Source organism: Alosa alosa, chromosome 5 (assembly GCF_017589495.1).
Source record: "Alosa alosa isolate M-15738 ecotype Scorff River chromosome 5, AALO_Geno_1.1, whole genome shotgun sequence".
NCBI lineage: Eukaryota > Metazoa > Chordata > Actinopteri > Clupeiformes > Clupeidae > Alosa > Alosa alosa.
Genome location: NC_063193.1, coordinates 22,020,492 through 22,038,431, shown reverse-complemented (window position 1 = coordinate 22,038,431; position 17,940 = coordinate 22,020,492). Strand labels below are relative to the sequence as shown.

At 44.2% G+C, this 17,940-nt stretch overlaps 2 protein-coding genes across 2 annotated transcripts in view; both read left to right on the top strand.

Moving 5' to 3' along the window:
* Positions 1-17,940, top strand: part of LOC125294626 (nascent polypeptide-associated complex subunit alpha, muscle-specific form-like) — an 85,105-nt gene that overhangs the window by 36,528 nt on the left and 30,637 nt on the right. Inside the window, exons 14-21 of the mRNA XM_048243509.1 lie at positions 13,660-13,703; positions 14,031-14,097; positions 14,228-14,233; positions 14,845-14,922; positions 15,405-15,624; positions 15,979-16,206; positions 16,929-17,070; positions 17,437-17,606. Of these exons, the coding sequence (XP_048099466.1) occupies positions 13,660-13,703; positions 14,031-14,097; positions 14,228-14,233; positions 14,845-14,922; positions 15,405-15,624; positions 15,979-16,206; positions 16,929-17,070; positions 17,437-17,606 (955 nt within the window). The remainder of the gene's footprint in view (positions 1-13,659; positions 13,704-14,030; positions 14,098-14,227; positions 14,234-14,844; positions 14,923-15,404; positions 15,625-15,978; positions 16,207-16,928; positions 17,071-17,436; positions 17,607-17,940) is intronic.
* Positions 4,335-13,144, top strand: LOC125294401. The gene is made up of 3 exons (XM_048243096.1): positions 4,335-4,760; positions 9,302-12,197; positions 12,917-13,144. Exons 2-3 carry the CDS (start codon positions 9,482-9,484, stop codon positions 13,036-13,038), a joined length of 2,838 nt encoding a protein of 945 aa, XP_048099053.1. The 5' UTR covers positions 4,335-4,760; positions 9,302-9,481; the 3' UTR covers positions 13,039-13,144.

Below are 17,940 nucleotides of genomic sequence, written 5' to 3'. Positions count from 1 at the left end.
CGGCTGGAACAGGAGGGACAAGCGATGGCTTTCAAGCCCAGCTGACGAAAGCAAGTCCTGTGTCAATAATGTTTGCTTCTGCGCCCAGAGTCCACCAGGGCTGCCAGGGTGTGGGTGGAATCAGACAGGTGAAGACAGACTTGGATGAGGGGTTTACGGCTGATGGAGGGCTGAATGTTCATTGAGCTCATCCGGATTCCTCCTACATCTGGTGAGCTCCGGCTTTTGCTGGACAGGTGGCGACTCGATGACCATCACCACCACAGTACAGGCACAAGTTGGAGGTGATGCGTCGCTGGCGCTCTGCAGGGGTTAGGAGGGCGCGGCCGATCTCCATCGGGTTCAGACTGGTCCGCTGGCTAGATGGTGTGGACAGAAGGGCAGTTGGGACACTCCGTGTGCTGGTGGATGGACTCTGGCGCCTTCTCACGACGGCGGGCCTGGATCCTGCGGTCGATGCGGACAGCCAGAGCAATGGCTTCATCAAGAGTGGGGGGTTGATCATGGGAAACCAGCTCGTCCTTTATGTAGTCCGCCAGGCTGTGGAGGAAGGCATCCACCAATGCTTCCATGTTCCAGGAGCTCCGACTTGCCACAGTTCGAAAGTCAATGGAGTAATCCGCAACAGTCCTTCTGCCTTGGCGAATACTCATCAGGGTCCGAGATGCCTCGGCTGTTGTGGATTCCAAATCGAATACCTTGAGCATCTCCTCTGCGAATAGGTTGAAGGTTGCACATGCTGGGGTCTGGCGCCGAACTCCGCCCGCTCCCCAGAGTCGAGCCTCGCCTGTCAGGTGAGTGATCACATAACCGACCCTCGCCCCTTCAGTGGCAAAAAAGTCCTGGGTTGCAGGGTAAACTGGACACGGCAGCTCGTCAGGAACGCCCGTATTCGGGTTGGTCGCCGCTGAACTGCTCTGGATTGCCGATCCTGGGTTCTGGGGCTCCGGCAGCCACACAGCAGTGGACTGGGCAGGAGACTCGGGTGCTGGGCCGGTGAGCAGGCTGGCTGGGGCTGGGCCGGTGGGAGCAGGCAGAGGAGAAAGGTTGGTGAGAAGTTGAATGATCATTGCAAGTTGTTGCTGTTGCTGCTGGAACTGCTGACGCTGTTGGTAGCCGGGTTTGAAGTAGGGAGGCAATGTCAGCAGTGTTGCGGTTTACCTCTCTCTCTGTCTCTTCCAGGCGTTGCATGGCGGTGGGTGGTTCTGGTTCGCCGGTTTCCATGCTGGTTCGACCGCGCGCTGGGTCCATGTTTGGTCAGATCGTACTGTCAGACACCAAACAGGACGAGGACCACAAAAGCGCCACGCTCAAAAAAGTTTATTTAAGGGTTGGGGGTTAAGGGGGGTTTCAGGGGTTCCGCGGGGGGGGTACAGGAGTTCCAAGAGTCTGCGGTGTGTGTGTTCCCCAGTAGCCTAACAGCGATGGCAGGAGCTGGATGATCCGGGAAGTCCGGGCTGGAGAACACAGAAGTAGTCGAAAGCCGGTCCGGGATCACAGGCAAAGAGTCAGAGGCGTTTTCCAAAACAGGCAGGTAACTGGTGCTGGTTGCAGACGATCTGACAAGTGTGGACTGAAAAGCAAGGCTTTATATACAGGGCATGATGAGTGGTGAATGCAGTGCAGCTGGTAGGTAACGAGGGTGAGGCAGAGCAGAGCAGGAACAGGTGGAGGTCATCAGACTTCAATCAGCGTGTGTTACCAGGCAGAGAGAGAGCTCATGACAAACAGTGACAGGGGAAAAAAACATGTTCATATGATAAACAAATGGTTTGGCTTGTTTTGACAAGCAGCGTGTCAGGTCGAGTGCGATGGCTGAGTTGAGGGGTGGTGCTATGTCGTCATAAAATTAGCCGGCGGTTTCAGAAATTCCCACTTCGGAACCCGGTTACAAAAACTATCGGTTACAGTCTCCTAAACTGCCGCCGTCATGTACATGCAAGGCGTAACCAATAACAAAAAATCACCGGTTTAAAAAAAAAAAAAACAGCGTTGTGTAGACGGCCCCTTAGACGGGTTTCTTTACATATATATAGGGCATGCTTCTGCTAAATAAGGACTTTGAGCTCCTCTGCTCATGTTCAATGATATTTTTCATGATTGATTGATTGATTAGATGAAGGAGCTCATCTGCGGGTCTGTAGCCTACAGTGCTAGTGCATAAAATGGTTCAAAGTTTTAATAATGCAGTAGACTGTTGTTACAGAAATGTATTCAAACAAATCAAACAAATACATTTACATTACAAATCATAATGTGTCACACTCTTTCACAATCTATGGAACTCTGTGGAAGGAAGACTGAATCCTAACTAAGATGGTAATTTTAGAACCAGCACATAGAGAAGGTATTATCAGAAATAAACGTGATTAATACTTTCTGATGTTGGCATAATCCAACAAGGTTTATCTGCTATAAGCAGCTTTGACAGGAAAATGCATGCAGTCTGGACTGAATTGCAGCAATACAATGTAGTATTCATTATTTGGCTTCAGTAGTTAGTAGTCACTGTCTGGAATTTTACAGTAAACAAAGAGTTTGTTTTGTTCTGTCCTTGGGTGCCAGTGACTCATATTATCTTTGCTAGAAGAAATCTGCCTGACTAACACACGCATGAGAAGCAAGATGTGTCACTAATCAAGGTAAGGAAAGGTGAGACCTTGTTAAAGCCAGCTTGTTAAAGTGACATTTTAATTTGTAACTTACCGGTAATTACATTGCATGGTAATTCCGTCAGTTTTAGTTCTGTTTATTTTTCAATTAACACGTTGTTTGTTTCAATCAAAGAGTAGGTCTCACTCTTGATGTTGAGGTAGATAAAAAAGAATGAGCACTGTGCGTGCACTCCTTCACCTCCTCACTGAGTGTGTACAGTATGTCACCATGGCACCAAGACAGGATGAGACAAAAGCCAGAGAGTGAAAGAAGCGCGACCAATCGTCTCCTTACAATCAGACCCATGCAGTCTGTAATGCAAATAGCAGGTTCACATAGTTCTAATAAATGTTTGATATGTACAGTGATGGCCAAAAGTATTGGCACCCATGCTAAAGTTGACTGAAAAGAGGAATATAAAATCATCTTTGGGAAATTGATCTTAATGCCTTAAGTGAAAAATTAGAAAATATCTAACCTTTAAGGACACCAATTTTCTTAGTGAATGAATAATGTATCATAAATAAATAAATGTTCTTCCTTAAAATACATTTTTAAAGGCCAGTTATTTCATGGATCCAGAATACTGTGCATCCTGATAAAGTTACCTTGGCCTTTGGAATTAAAATAGCCCCACATCATCACATACCCTTCACCATACCTAGAGATTGGCATGGGTGTTATTTCAGTTAGCCTATTAGCTGGTTTGATTTGCATTGAGCTCAATGAGCATTAAGATCAATTTCCAAAAGATGATTTTATATTCCTCTTTTCAGTCAACTTTAGCATGGGTGCCAATACTTTTGGCCATCACTGTATTCGTAGCTCTTAACATTCTTCACTGCTTTGCTTAACCAGACAAGAGGAGGTTGAGACTGCTATGATCATGAGTCTCATCTATGCCTTTATATCAATATTTACATTTATTCATTTAGATTACACTTTTATCCCAAGTGACTTACAACTGAGGAGTAACATTTAAGCTACACTACAATACACTACACTACACTACAATCTATTCTACATTGCTGTGTGTGCAGTAAGCATGATTGATTTTTAATAACAAGGTAGAGAACAAAGATATGTACAGTACTACCATGCTATTTATGGTTCATATTATTATAGCTAAGAGAAACTGGTACTATCCTGAATCATCTGCCTCTATCACTGAGGCTAGCTGTGTAATAGAGGCAGCAGTCGAGTAGTTCAACCTTGCCTGCTTACACAGAATGTGTGTTCAACATGTTGGCTGTTAATAACACTTGAGAGTGACAGATTTGACTCATATTCAACACCTCAAAATCTGAGCGGTGGAATCCCACAGTAAGAGACGCCCCCACACTCCCCACTACTTCATTAATGGACATTCACTTTGATGGAAAGTTTGAAATGGTTTTACTTTTAGCACATAAATTGATAATACATAGAGTGCAAACTAGTCTAGCAATAGATAAAAAAAAAAATAGAGAGAAAGAGAGAGAGAGCGTGACTGTGAGTGTGACGGAGATACAGCATATGCATGTGTGATGGACTGCATGGGAGGGCGTGAGACGCTGGAAGCGCCGGCACACGCACAGCAGAGCGCAGATTCTCCCTGAGCAACAAGCGGCTGTGTGACCAGAAGTGAGAGGAGGAGAAAGAGAAAGGGAGGAGGAGAAGGAGGAGGAAGAAGAGAGAAATAGCAGCCAAGTAGTCCACACACTGTGGCAGTGACTGAGAGAAAATCACAGTGTACTGAGTGAAGTAATAGGAAAAGGCTGAGAGAGAGAGAGAGAGAGAGAGAGAGAGAGAGAGAGAGAGAGAGAGAGAGAGCTCATTAGAGACAGGCAAAGGGGTTGATAGGCATCAGTGGCCATGGTTTTGACTTAGCATAGATTGCCTTAGTATTAGATTAGAATTGGATGATTTGTCCAAAGGTCCCAGGATTGGATGGGGTTTTTTTTTTTTAAATGTACAGAAATCCTTGTAGTTCTCTGTGTGGTCTCGCTTTGAAATCCAGCACAGCTTTCATGCTCTGACAACCATGGAATTTGATTTTAGGATGATACTCTGGTCAAGAGTCTTTTCTCTGCTCTGAATGTAACCAATTCAGCTCCTTCAATAAGGTATGTTTGTGCTTGTTTGTACTTCAACTGCTTCTTTATATGAGTAATATTTACTGTTTGTTAAATTAAAACAGACAAATATGTTGTAGTAATGTGTTATACATGATGCATACAGCAGGATAATCTTTCCTTTCTTAATCAATGCAGTGGTTGATTTTGTAAATTCAGTTACAGAAGTCTTAAGTTAATCATCAGGTTTTGTATTCATCCTTTGGTCATTTCAGCTTTTTCTCTCATGAAAGGACTCAATATTGTCTCTATTTTATCTTGCACTTCAGTAACCTTGCACTACCTGGGTTGGTACTGTAGAAGATAAGATTGCATGGTCCAGACTAGCCTTGCCTTTCAGTCAGGTAGATGAGTGGGAATTCCACAAAATGTGACTCAGCCTGGTGTTGCTATTTCATCTAGGTACAAACCTAGCCTTTAGGTTCATGGGTTAGGGACCTTTTAAGTGGAAACCCTGGTTCAGAAAAGGTAGGAAGCGATAGCCAAAGTGAGACCAAAGCAGAAAGTAAAATTGATTATTTTTGTTTGTGTCCTGCCCGACACGGTCTGGCAAGTATCCAAATCCCACTGTGTAAACAGTTGTCTTACGGCAGTGGGAGGATGCAGGGTAAAGATCGAGCAGCTTATTGCATTTGTTTGGAAAAGAAATTGCTTTGCAAGTACCTCCATCTCTCTCTCTCTCTCTCTCTCTCTCTCTCTCTCTCTCTCTCTCTCTACACACACACACACACACACACACACACACACACACACACACACACACACACACACACACACACACACACACACACACATACTGTACACAAACACAAAGCATTGTGAATGTTAAAGACAATCAAACTGTTCCTTTTAAGTTTCTCCTGACATTCATGTCAACAGTGATGATTGAACCACAGTTTCCTCTCTCTCAACCTATCTATCTGTCTATATATCTCTCTCTCTCTCTCTCTCTCTCTCACACACACACACACACACACACACACACACACACACACACACACACACAGAAGAGAGTGAGAGACCTGTGAATACAGAGAGAGAGAGAGAGATAGAAAGATAGAGAGAGAAATGGATGATTGTGTGTGTCCCTTCATATGTAAATTATAAGCACCCTCCTTGTATGTCAAGTAAAACTAGTTAAGCATTTCTAGAAGATTATACAACGTGTGGCGATTAAATAACAATGATACTTTTATTACAAGTACAAGTTATACGAGTGTCTTCTCTTAATTAAAATTTAATAATTGTGTTTAACAGCCACATCTAACATTTTTCTGATGTGTCTGATGTCAAACTAATAAAATATAAGCAGATGACTTTTGAATAGATTTGAATAGACAATCCATACAAATTCAATACAAATGATTTTGCTCTTTGAAAGTTGAAGTTAAATTATTGAAATGTTCATCTCTGTGAATAACTAGACATTTGATTCACCAAGAACTCAGTCACTTTGGTGGTTCACTGTACTCTGGTGTCATGACCTACTAACTTGCTACTAGTCACTTGTAGTCTATATCAAGAGAAGCTATTCAGACCAGGACTTATTTGTATGCAGCTAAGGTTCAATCAATCAATTAATCAATCAATCAAAAATCAATCAAAATGAATGCATTTAAAATCACATTCAAATCACAATCACAAGAGTTTTATAGCAATAATATCATGTGATAATGTGTGAATATACTTCAGGGACACACATAATATTTGTGCCCTCAATTGTCTGTAGGAGGAACAGCATAGAGGCTGGAGGATAGAGGTAATGCTGGGACAGTGTGTCTGGATGATTTCTTCCTCCAGTGGTCGTGAAGTGGTCTTTCATGAGTCACTCTTTTAGGACACAACAGATATGTGTTTTAGCGATCTCACTATTTCACTATTTTCATTCAGTTTTCTACATGAACATCTGTAGAGACTAGAGAGTAAGTGGAGAGTAACAAGATGAGACTGTAATAATTCATCTTTAAGTTGGAAGATAAAATAAGATACTTTTTAATGTGTTACCTCTATAATTTTATCCCTATACATATTTCTATTTTTACAATTTGGTCAATCTGGTAACAGCATGTTGCATTCTCCCCCAAATCCCTTGCGTTTCATCCACCCTTTCTGAAATATCAGGGTAATTACCAGGAGTTTGTTTGTCTCCTCCTCTGTCTCTCTACACTTAAACCAGCTGCCTGGCTATTTCCCACAGTTGTTGTCTGTCTTTTCATCTCCACACTGATGACATTCATCTAGATTCCACTCACTGTCAATCTCCTTGACAAGACAAGCTGGAGCACTTACTCGACACTTTGCAGTTGTAAGAATAAGTAAGAGAATAAGATATGCAAACTTTACCTGCAAAACTCCAAGTGTGTGTGTGTGCATGTGTGTGTGTGTGTGTGTGTGTGCGCATGTGTGTGTGTGTGCGTGCACATGTGTGTGGCATCATGTGTGTATGCGAGTGTTTCTGCATGAGACAGAGCTTAAGGCAATAGCAGCCAGTCAAACAAGCTTGCTGTTTCCCATTGTCAGGAAATGGTGATTCAGGCAAAATGGCTGCCTCCACAACCACAGGTCTGCTGTTCCATTTGCTCATGAATGGAGTCTGATTTTGTAACCTGTTTTCAGCACTATGGCCTCCCACTGTGAGTAACTTCATGGCAGTGGCACACCTTAACAACAAGCACACAGGTGTCACCACAAAGATCTTGTTATGGAGAAATAGGTAAAAGAGTTTCTTACCGTTTCAATTTCTTTAGCCTTTTACGAGTGGTGTGTGGTCACTCCGAGTTACTGATTTGGACCTGTTAAAGAACACTCTGGCTGGAGAGGCTTGGCCTATGCTGACCTTTTCATGTAACTATAGTTTTGAAGGGAGGAGAAATGTCAGCCTTATTGTAGAGGAATTCTTATGATTCACCTCCTAAGCAATCCACATCTATATTCAGTCAAAAGTTATACCAGGCTTGGAGCTGGTTGACAGCAGTATGAGATTTTATCAGTCACAGGGGAACAGAAGAAGAGACATATGGGTAACAACATTCAAAATCACACAAGCAGGAAATGGGGGGTGTCACTCTCAGAGAGAGAGAGAGAGAGAGAGAGAGAGAGAGAGAGAGAGAGAGATCCACTGGCAGCCTAATTGCTGAGCTTTGACATTGTAATGAATAGCTCCAGTGTGTATGGGTAGTCTTGAGGAGGGAATTGGGTAAATCTTTGACATGGCTCATCCACCCCCAAATCACAAGGCCTAGGGGTGCTATCAGCCAGCTGCCCTACCAAGCCTTATTCTCTTATGATCCTACAGTATGCCAAACTTGTGTCATCTACACCCAGTGCTGCCAGTGACTGTAGTCTTTGCCTTATGCATATCAGCTGTATAATTGAAAATGTAAGTATCTATGCTGTTTAAATAGAACTGGTCTTCTTCTTAATATCTATAAAATGTAGTTGTCTTGGAACCTAATGTAGAACAAAATGATGCCCAAATGTAAGTTTTCAAACGGCCTTGTTTATTTTTAGAGCTGTCATATTAATTAACCAGCTTGAACATATGCTGGTGTATTTGTCACCATAGCTACCAACTCTGTTGCTGTATGGATCTCTACATACATTATGTATGTGCGGTTACATGTGCACAACAAAAAGAGTGCAGTCCTGTAGCCTTTCCATTCTGTTTTGGCCGTTAGCCTCTTCAGTGAAGAATCCCCCTTTGAAGCAAATGATGAGAGTGAGAGGCATGTTAGCATTGAGCCAACTGCGATCTTTCCAAACAGGTTTACATTATACATGCATTGAGACTGTCACATAGCATGTTCTACCCATGCTACAATGCACAGACTTCTCTCTCTTCTTATCACATATGACTGGTCTGATTAAAGCCGCTGCTGCTGTATGATTTCACTACTGTAGCTGTTTGAGGTCTTGGCTGAGATGTGTGTGGAGTGCCGTGCTGTGTGTGCTTTTCGCACCCTGCACAATCTGTAGGGACCTGCTGCTGTGTGCTGTTCTATGAGGGCAAGTGTTATACTGTATCTTTCTGAATTACACAAGATATATCATGACAGTTCCTCACCAATTGTTCATGTTGCATAGGGTGTCTATACTGTGTGTAAGTTAATGTGGTTGCATGTTGGCCTTTGGATTTTGTGTCCCAATTCTCCCACCGTCTGTAAAGCCTTGACCTTTTCTTTAAAACTTGATTGATTTTACAAGTGGTATGATATTACAGAGACTAGACAGTGCAGCCTACATTAAGCAATATTTCCTGTCTGTGGATGGAGGGTTGGGGAGAGTTATGGCTCTGGAGGAAGTGGGGAGGACTGAGCATTGTCTTTTTATTGGGATTGCATTGTTCACACCATTGATTTTTTTTATTACCATGCATTGACAAAAAAGGAAAGATATGCTGGTATGTGGATTGAGTCAGTTTTTTTTTTGTTGGTGCATTTGGTGATTTTCATTTTAGTGTCATTGTCAAGTGCATATGCAGTGTCAAGATGTAAAATTATGTACAAAAATGATGTATCTTTTTCATTTTTTAGCCATGGACTGGAGTGTATAGTCATTTGAACTGATAGAGCTCTTCAGTTAAGACCTCTGTAGCTTGAGATGTCATCCACATAACAATGAAGTGAGACAGCAGGCAGTAGGCAGGAGGGTGTCAAAATAAGAGTCCACCCTTCCCCCCTACCTTTGACTACCCTCTTGCACATACTCTGAGGATGTTCTCCAGGAACTGCTTCAATGGACAGGATGGTGTTGGTGCCCCACAGTATGGGCGCCATAAACACAAGTCAACTGCGCCTAAAAAGAGGGCTCCCAATCCCAGAGTTGCTCTCATGCTCCGAGGCAAAATTCATCGCCTTCTTCAGGGGTCTGGAGAGCAAGCCTCTCATAACCCATGCCCATATTATGCTGGGATCCTGGAGGAGGATGAAGAGGAGGAACAGGAAGGTCCAGAGCCAGACTTGAGGAGATGTGGGTCTCAGAGAGAGAGATATGGCACACCTGAAGTTGCTAATGGACAGGTTGCCAAAGAACACTCTACTCTAACGAGTATGGATTATGTAGGTGAGGTGGAGTTAAATAGAGAAGGGTGTGTTCGCATCCCCTGTACCCTCCAGCATGGCAGCATTGCACAGCCACTGAGATCACCGATGCCAGCTATGGCCAATTTCAATGGGTCAAGATATTTGGAAGAGATGGGCTCAAATACTGGAGCATCTTTCAGCTTCAGTGCAGTCAGGGAGGACAGGATTGTGGAGGAGGACGAGGAGGAAGAGGAAGAAGAGTCCAGTGCTCTTGTTGAGCACATCCTGAAGGAACTTAGAGGGATCAATAAGATCCAGGCGGAGATCTCAGACTTGAGGGAATACCTCACTTCTGTGCGTGGATCAGTAGATGAGGTATCCAGCTGCGTTGAAGCAGTGCTTATGGAAATAGAAGGCATGCGCTCAGGGACAAAACCTGCCATAGACTCTTGGCCAGGGGCAGTGGGGCTCAAGGAGGGGGGTTCTGATCTCTACCATGAAAAGTGTAGCAGCTCTTACGACCCAAGAATGGATCAGTCTCACAAAGCAGAGTCCTTATGTGCAGCAAGTAATTTCCAGTCACAAGAATTCAGTGTCCATGATAGTCAGTACAAAATGGCCCTGAATCAGCTGTCAGATGTTAGGAGATTTGGCTCAGTGTACCAGGATATGTGCAGCTCATCCAATATAGATTCTCCAAACCCAGATGTCCACGTGCCACCTGAGCTCGACGCGTTTGACCAAACCTCAGACATCCTCCCTGGCACCAGGGTAAGGAAGTTGAGCTTTGGATACATGGAACGCCAGGATGGACAAGACTGTCCCAGCCCCAGCTCTCTGTCCTCAGGCCAGAGCTCCAAGTCCGAGTACGAGCCTGACCGGCCTGAGCCGAGGTGTCCAGGCGCTGCACCCGAGAACCAGGGTTGGAACCAGATGGGCTTCCCTCGCAGCACGAGCGGGGAAACAGGCTGGAGTGAGGAAGACGGGTACTTCAGGCAGGGCAGTTTTGAAGATGGCGATGGCTGCATAGAGCGAGAGGAAACTTGGGAGAGATGCAGAGACGAGGAAGCAGGCAGCACGCTGGGGCGCTCATCTGCCGGCAGCTCCGATCGTCTGTCCTTCAGTTCCAGTCGCCATTACAACTCTCCTGCAAGCACGAGTAGCCGAGAGGAGTGGCTGTCCAACAGAAAGACACAGAAACAGAGGGCACAGAAACATGAGGCAGAATCCACGGGTAGGTCTACTGAGGACCTCATTTTGGAATGCAGTGGATCCGCCCATTACATTACAGAAATGTATAAAAGTGAGATAGGAGAGCTTGCCCATTCTGGTAACATAAGTCATGGAATTGCAGGCACTCAGATAAGTCAGGGCAGACACACCACCCAGTCTTCTGACCAGTCTTCATATCACCAGACCACAGAGGCTTTGTTGGTCAACCATTCACACAGTGGAGATGCTGTCCAAAAGGCTTCAACCGTAGAGGGGGTAGAGAAGAGCAGAGCCACTTCAGATCCCAGTGTTTCCAGCGTTGCACCATCAGATCCTTCCTATGGCAACACAGGTTTCAATGTGAAGAGGATTGGCAGAGCAGTGCTGGATTTCAAATCAGTTTTGTGGGTGGCCCTCAAGAAACTAGAGGGAGCTCAGTCACCTGGGGACAAGACTGAGGATCCCCTGTCCACTTCTCCAAGCAGTGAGACACTAATAGAGACCCCATGTGTTGCTACACCTGATGAGGGGAGTGATGTCCCTGAGGGAATCAGCAGTCCTCCCATACCAACACACCTGACTTGCACTGCTGAGTCAGACCCAGTGGCTCAACCGGCACGTGAGGTCCCCCAGGAGCAGAGCTCTGATCCTGCTGAGGACCCACAGTGTGCTGGGGTAGAACCACCATGCAGTGGAGCTCATGCTGCCGCAAGCCCCCCGGATGGCTCCTCATCACAGGGCTGCTTAACTGACTTAGTTCCCTGTTCACTGCCCTCTGCAGAAGACCATGCACAGCGTGAGGAAGAGAAAGTTTTGCAGTCTCCCGAGGAGATCCCAGTAGATGCTGATGTGAAAATCCCCGGGGCTGTTAGTGCAGACATCTCTGAACATTTTGAGGAAGACACTAGTGCAGTAGTTAGTGAAGAAGCACAGAACACAGAAGCAAGTGCAGACACCAATACCGACACCAGTGCAGATGTGCATACGGAGAACACAGATGGAGATACTAGCATAGATAGCGGCTTAGCGGGCCCGGTGGAGGAGACAGATTGCCCTCAGGAGCTAAGCCAGAGGGACGTGCGACGGCTGAAGTGCATGAGAAGTTTTCAGCAGATCCTCAGGGAGAAGAGAGAAATCCGTCGAAACCTTACACTCATGACAATGTCCACCTTCTCGGAGGAGGATTTTATTCAAGGTATGATGCAGACATGCAAACATTTTTCAACTTCGATGCAAACATTTTTTTAACAATTCAAATGTTTTTTTCATAATTCCTAAAGAGTCCTGTCAGTCCCTGTGGTTTATTTTGGTCACATGTATCAAAAATATGTTTTTGCCAGACTTCCATACTTTTAGATCAAAGCCTTGTTCCATTTTTACCTATTCCCTTTGATGTCAGGTGGATCTTGTCTAGTTTTTATTCTTGTTAAAGATGTCTGTCAGTGCACTGAAGATTACGAGTCATGCTTTACCATACTTTCCTTCCAGTCTGCATCTTTCCCATTTCAGAGAAATTGTTGCAAATCGTAATGTTAGGGAATAGAACTGCTGAGTCAAATCGCTGGCAGGCCTCCAACCTCTGTGTTTCATCTTTTGCCATTTACACAGCTTCAGGCACAGAACTCGGCTTCAGTTTAGAAAAAATGAAAGAAAAAAAAGACTGCCATGAAAGTAGGACCGAAGACAAATTAGCACCTATTACAGCATGAATTATACATCTGAGAGAAATATTCAGGCAATCAGGAACAGCGCTCAGAGCCCTGCTGTTTGTATCACCTCGCAGTTCTGTAGTCTGCATTACCACACTCTCTGTCAACTAGATGTGGGCACAATGGCTTTGGCTGTCCTCCTCTGAATAAAGCTGAAGCATAGTAATGCTTGTCCTGATCTGTGTTTATGCCTTTTCCTCTACAGAATCCAGCCGAGAGGAAGATCAGGTTACTCTTTGCCGTTTTGTACAGGAACTCCTGCTGCTTTTTTCTCAAAGTTGTCACTGCAGTTCATTATTTCCCCCCAATCCCCTGCATGTTTTTTGACGTACTTCCTGTTGCAAATGATTGGTGATTTTTTTTACCCCAACCCCACATCCAGAATGAATGACATGAATATAATTTTTCATTTGTTTCTACTTATGTTTTTCCTGTGGTGCATGGACATCTTTTTTGTGTGTATTCAATGTAAATGGTTGTCAGTTTATTACAGTATTCATATAGGCTGTGCTGTATATTATGAAAGTTCTTCATTCTTTACATTTTGCCTGTTATCTCTATAGTTATAATATCATTCTAATGCACACTACACACTATACAAGTTTTAAGCACACTTAGAACATGTACTGTGTATAGTTTAAACCCATGAAGCATTGACACACAGGATATTGTGTTCTAAACAACTAAGAACATTTTCACAGGAATGACCTGATTTCAAGGTTAATGGGAGTTTGCTTTTGTGTGAGAACTAGCTGTGTGCTCTTTGTGTTTGTGGTCCACTGCCTAAGTGTGCAATAGATCAGCTATTGATGGCTTACTTGTGAATCTCAACCAACTCAGCAGAAAGCTGGTGTTTTGCATTGCACCATGTTCCATCTTCCATTATCGATCACAACATGTTGAAGTAATTGTCGCTAACAATTGTGGCTCATTCTGTCGTTGTCACAGAGCCTAGATGGAGACCCCAGCAAACAGGCGTGGGTCAAGCCTGGGTAAGTTATTCCTTCATTCATTTTTAGATTATGGTACTTAATTTTCCTTTCTCTGACCAGGTTATGTACGCACATGTTTAATTTACATATCAAGCAGACACCTATACTTATACTTTTATTTCAGACATAAAGAATTGGTAAGACATATATTTTAATATCATTACCCACTGGGACATTTTCCCTGTTGTTTCCCAAAGTAACTAGCAGTTAGACCTCAAAGACCAGCAATGACAGTGTTCAGTCATGTTTGGTTTTGTCATTGTCTGTTATATATTTTCCTCGCCCCTGGTGGATATGGTGCATTAACATTTCATGTTTTCGTCACAGTGGAGGTGGTATCGACACCATGCCTGATCTTCGCAAAAGGAAGCACATTCCCCTCGTCAGTGAAGTGGTGGGTTGAATTGCTTACTATTGCCTAAGACTGAATGTTTCAAACAATGTCATTCTACATTACTTCATCAAAGTCTGAATTGTTGTTTGTATTTCTTTCTTTGTGACTGCTACACCACACTCTCTTGAAGGCTATGGTAAGAAAATGTCAACTTTCCTCTCAAAGTTGTGTAGTGCGGTTGCAACTTAACGACAGTGTGACATCAATGCCTTTTTAAAATCAGGAATATTATCTATAGCCTTTGAAGCATTTTCCAAATCTTTTAACAAACAGCTTTATTTTGTACTCTCTTCTTGTTCCCCTCCCTCTTCCATCAGAATAGGGAAGATACCGAGAGCAAAGGGTTTCAGAAGACATAAGCCGACACTTGAAATAAAAACCATTGACAGACTAGCTTTAAGTTTTCATTGTCTGCTAAGAGCTGGTTTTAAAGCGATAGCATCCACAGACTTTAGCCTGGTTAATAACTATTAATAAGGCTCTGAGGGTTATCTGAGGTAAATTGACGAAGCATTCTGGAAAGTATTCCTACATCAGATTTTGTGTGCATAGTAGTGAAGAGTCCTACTTTATTGTGATTTGGTCTGGCACCATTTACTAACTTTGACCCTCACAAGCACACAGCATGTCATCAATCAATCCCAAAATGCTTTGTGGATTCTGTGGAGTAGGGCTGGTTATTTGAACGCGTGACACTGTCTGGCTTGCTGGTTGAAACAAAAGGCCTTTCTCTGCTCTCCTCTCCAGTCCCTGGTCCAGCAGTCCAGGAAGGCCGGCATCTCTCGTGCTCTCGCCGCCCGCTCCTCCGTGAAGGACGAAGAACTGGTGAGACACAGAAGCACACATTCCCCAACACAAAACCTCACAGAGCAGACTCGAGACATGCATGTTGGCATGCTCTGCTGTCACAGAACGCATCTCTGCAGCTTTGTGACTTTTAATAGGAGTTTGGAGGTTTTGCAAATCAGTGTCTGCTAAAGACAGCAAACATGTCTCACAAAACGGAAAAAGTGTCACAGACATTACCACACACTTGCAAGTATTTTGCTCACCATCTTCATCACATCAGGTGCTGTATCCAAATATAGAAATGATTACTACCTCTCTTTGGAAAGCTTCCATAAAAACAATAGCAACAGCTAAACCAAAAACAAGTTATGTACCTTTCTGCATTCTTTTTTTGTCTTCTTGACACCATCCTACTTGCTATCAAAGTACCACCTACAGCGCTACACCTTTCCCACTCCAGGCGTAACACTCCTCCTCTCTCTCTCTCTCTCTCTCTCTCTCTCTCTCTCTCTCTACAGAAGACCCACGTGTACAAGAAAACGCTGCAGGCTCTGATCTACCCCATCTCCTGCACGACTCCGCACAACTTCGAGGTGTGGACGGCCACCACGCCCACCTACTGCTACGAGTGTGAAGGCCTGCTGTGGGGCATCGCCCGTCAGGGCCTGCGCTGTGCCGAGTGCGGGGTCAAGTGCCACGAGAAGTGCCAGGAGCTGCTCAACGCCGACTGCCTGCAGCGTGAGTGCAGAGATCGCAATCACAAACGTGAATGTGGATGTGGATTATTTATTTATTTCGTTTTCCAGTGTTGTTAACCCTGCAACCTGCACATTCTATTGAATATAACTCATTTAAATCAACATAGAGATAACACAGAGGCATTTTTTTTTTTAAAAATGGTCCTATTGAATTCAAATTTCCAGGAAATATACAGCTCTCATCATATTTCTTCTTTCTATTGATCTGTCATCATGAGTTACAGCAATATTGTCTTTATACATTTTAACAGAGAAGAATGTCTGTGATTGCAGTGTGTTCATAACTGTTAGGAAAATCCCTTTAAATTGATGCCAGCGCCTTTGTCTACTCCAGGGGCGGCTGAGAAGAGCTCCAAGACTGGCGCCGAGGACCGCACGCAGCACATCATCACTGCCATGAAGGACCGCATGAAGATACGCGAGCGCAACAAACCTGAGATCTTCGAGGCCATCCGGGCCATGTTTGGGGTCACCAAGATGCTCCATGCCCAGCATATGAAGACCATCAAGCAGACAGTCCTGGACGGAACCTCCAAGTGGTCATCCAAGATCACCATCACAGGTACCGCACCCAGACCAGACCAGTCAGGGTTTATCATGAAGTCGTCATCCCCTAATAAAGCGGCCGTACCGATCCCCCTAATGACATGTACTGTACTTATTGATCCCCCAATGAAACAAACTATCTGATCCCATAATGAAATATACTTATTGATCCCCAATTAAACAAACTTATTGATCCCATAATGAAGCAAATTTACTGATCAGTCATTGCACTACATTTCTACTTTCTCTGGTCCCATCTTTTCTCTGGTGTTGTGAAAATAGCATCCCATCAAAATTGCCCAATCCTTCTTCTGGAGATATGTTCTTCCATAGCTTTGATGGATCACCCTAATTTAACTCACTCTAACTGAAGGCTTTGTTGGTGTGGGAAAGTTTATATTATCACCAGTTTGAATGTGTGGGTTCTGGTTTAATAAGGCAATTCCATTTGATTATTTGTGTGAGAAATAGTTTTAATTTCCGCCTTTGTGTTGTCTTGTTTAATTCTCGTGTTTTTCCTCGTGCACTCGATCACCACCTCTCTCTTTGTGTGGGACACTGAGTCACGCAGTACCTGCTGGATCCTTCTGCTCTCGCTGACTTTTTATTTTATGTAACAAAAACACAACGCAGGAAAAAAACAAAACACTCGGCTGTATTTTCTTGAATTCCAGTTCAGCCTGGTTAAATGTACAGTGAAACATTTTCACCTCCTTGTGGTGGTGTGTCTGTCCGCAGTGGTGAGCGCCCAGGGACTTCAGGCGAAGGACAGGACGGGTTCGAGCGACCCGTACGTCACCGTGCAGGTGGGCAAGACCAAGAAGAGGACCAAGACCATCTACGGGAACCTGAACCCTGTGTGGGAGGAAAAGTTCCACTTGTGAGTTCCAACTCCCCAACCTCCACCCACCTCCCCCACCATGTGCACCACCATCACTCAGTCTGCTGCTGTGGCAGCTCAGGGTTACTGCACAGAGAGGCTCTCAGATTAAACTCCTTAGTCAATATTTATTCAGTTCCAATCTGGTCCACTTTTTTGCCATATTCTTGATTTACTGTAAGAGAAGTGACATACAAATATATCAGTTAACCATCAGTGTTGTTTAGTTAGTCCTTCTCTAACAGCTAATAGTTTCTTAATGTAATAGTGTAGCCTTTGCATTAAGAAATTACTTACCAACCAAACATTGACTTTATTTTATTTACCCATCACTCATTGCATTGTTTGACTATGCTTAATCCCCAGCGAGTGTCACAACTCCTCCGACCGGATTAAGGTACGCGTGTGGGATGAGGATGATGACATCAAGTCTCGTGTGAAGCAGCGGCTGAAGAGGGAGTCGGACGACTTCCTGGGTCAGAGTATCATCGAGGTCCGCACACTCAGTGGCGAGATGGACGTGTGGTACAACCTCGGTCAGTAGTGGGCAGCCTCTGGGTGTGAGTGTGTGCTGTATGTGTGTGTGGGGGTGGGGTGTGGGGGACTCTTACCCCACACTCATAATGTGTGTGTCTGTCTGTATTTACCAGTATCTGTGTGCCTGTACCCTATCTGTTGTTGTAATATGTCAGTCCGTCAATCAGCTCATCTCCACCAGTTGACAGATCAGATGATCCCTGTCATTACATACAGTCAGCTAAATAATTTAATTTCCTGTTGTTGCCGTTTTTGCTCCTTCCCCTACCAGTTGCTTTCCAACCCACCTGAATCCCAACTCCCCCTTTCATGGTACAATATGTCTGTCCAGGG

Excerpts from the sequence above, each read along its gene's own strand:
- LOC125294401 (XM_048243096.1), top strand. The coding sequence starts at position 9,482 with ATGTTCTCCAGGAACTGCTTCAATGGACAGGATGGTGTTGGTGCCCCA. Across the intron at positions 12,198-12,916 it reads GGAGGAGGATTTTATTCAAG|AATCCAGCCGAGAGGAAGAT; the intron begins GTATGATGCAGA and ends TTTCCTCTACAG.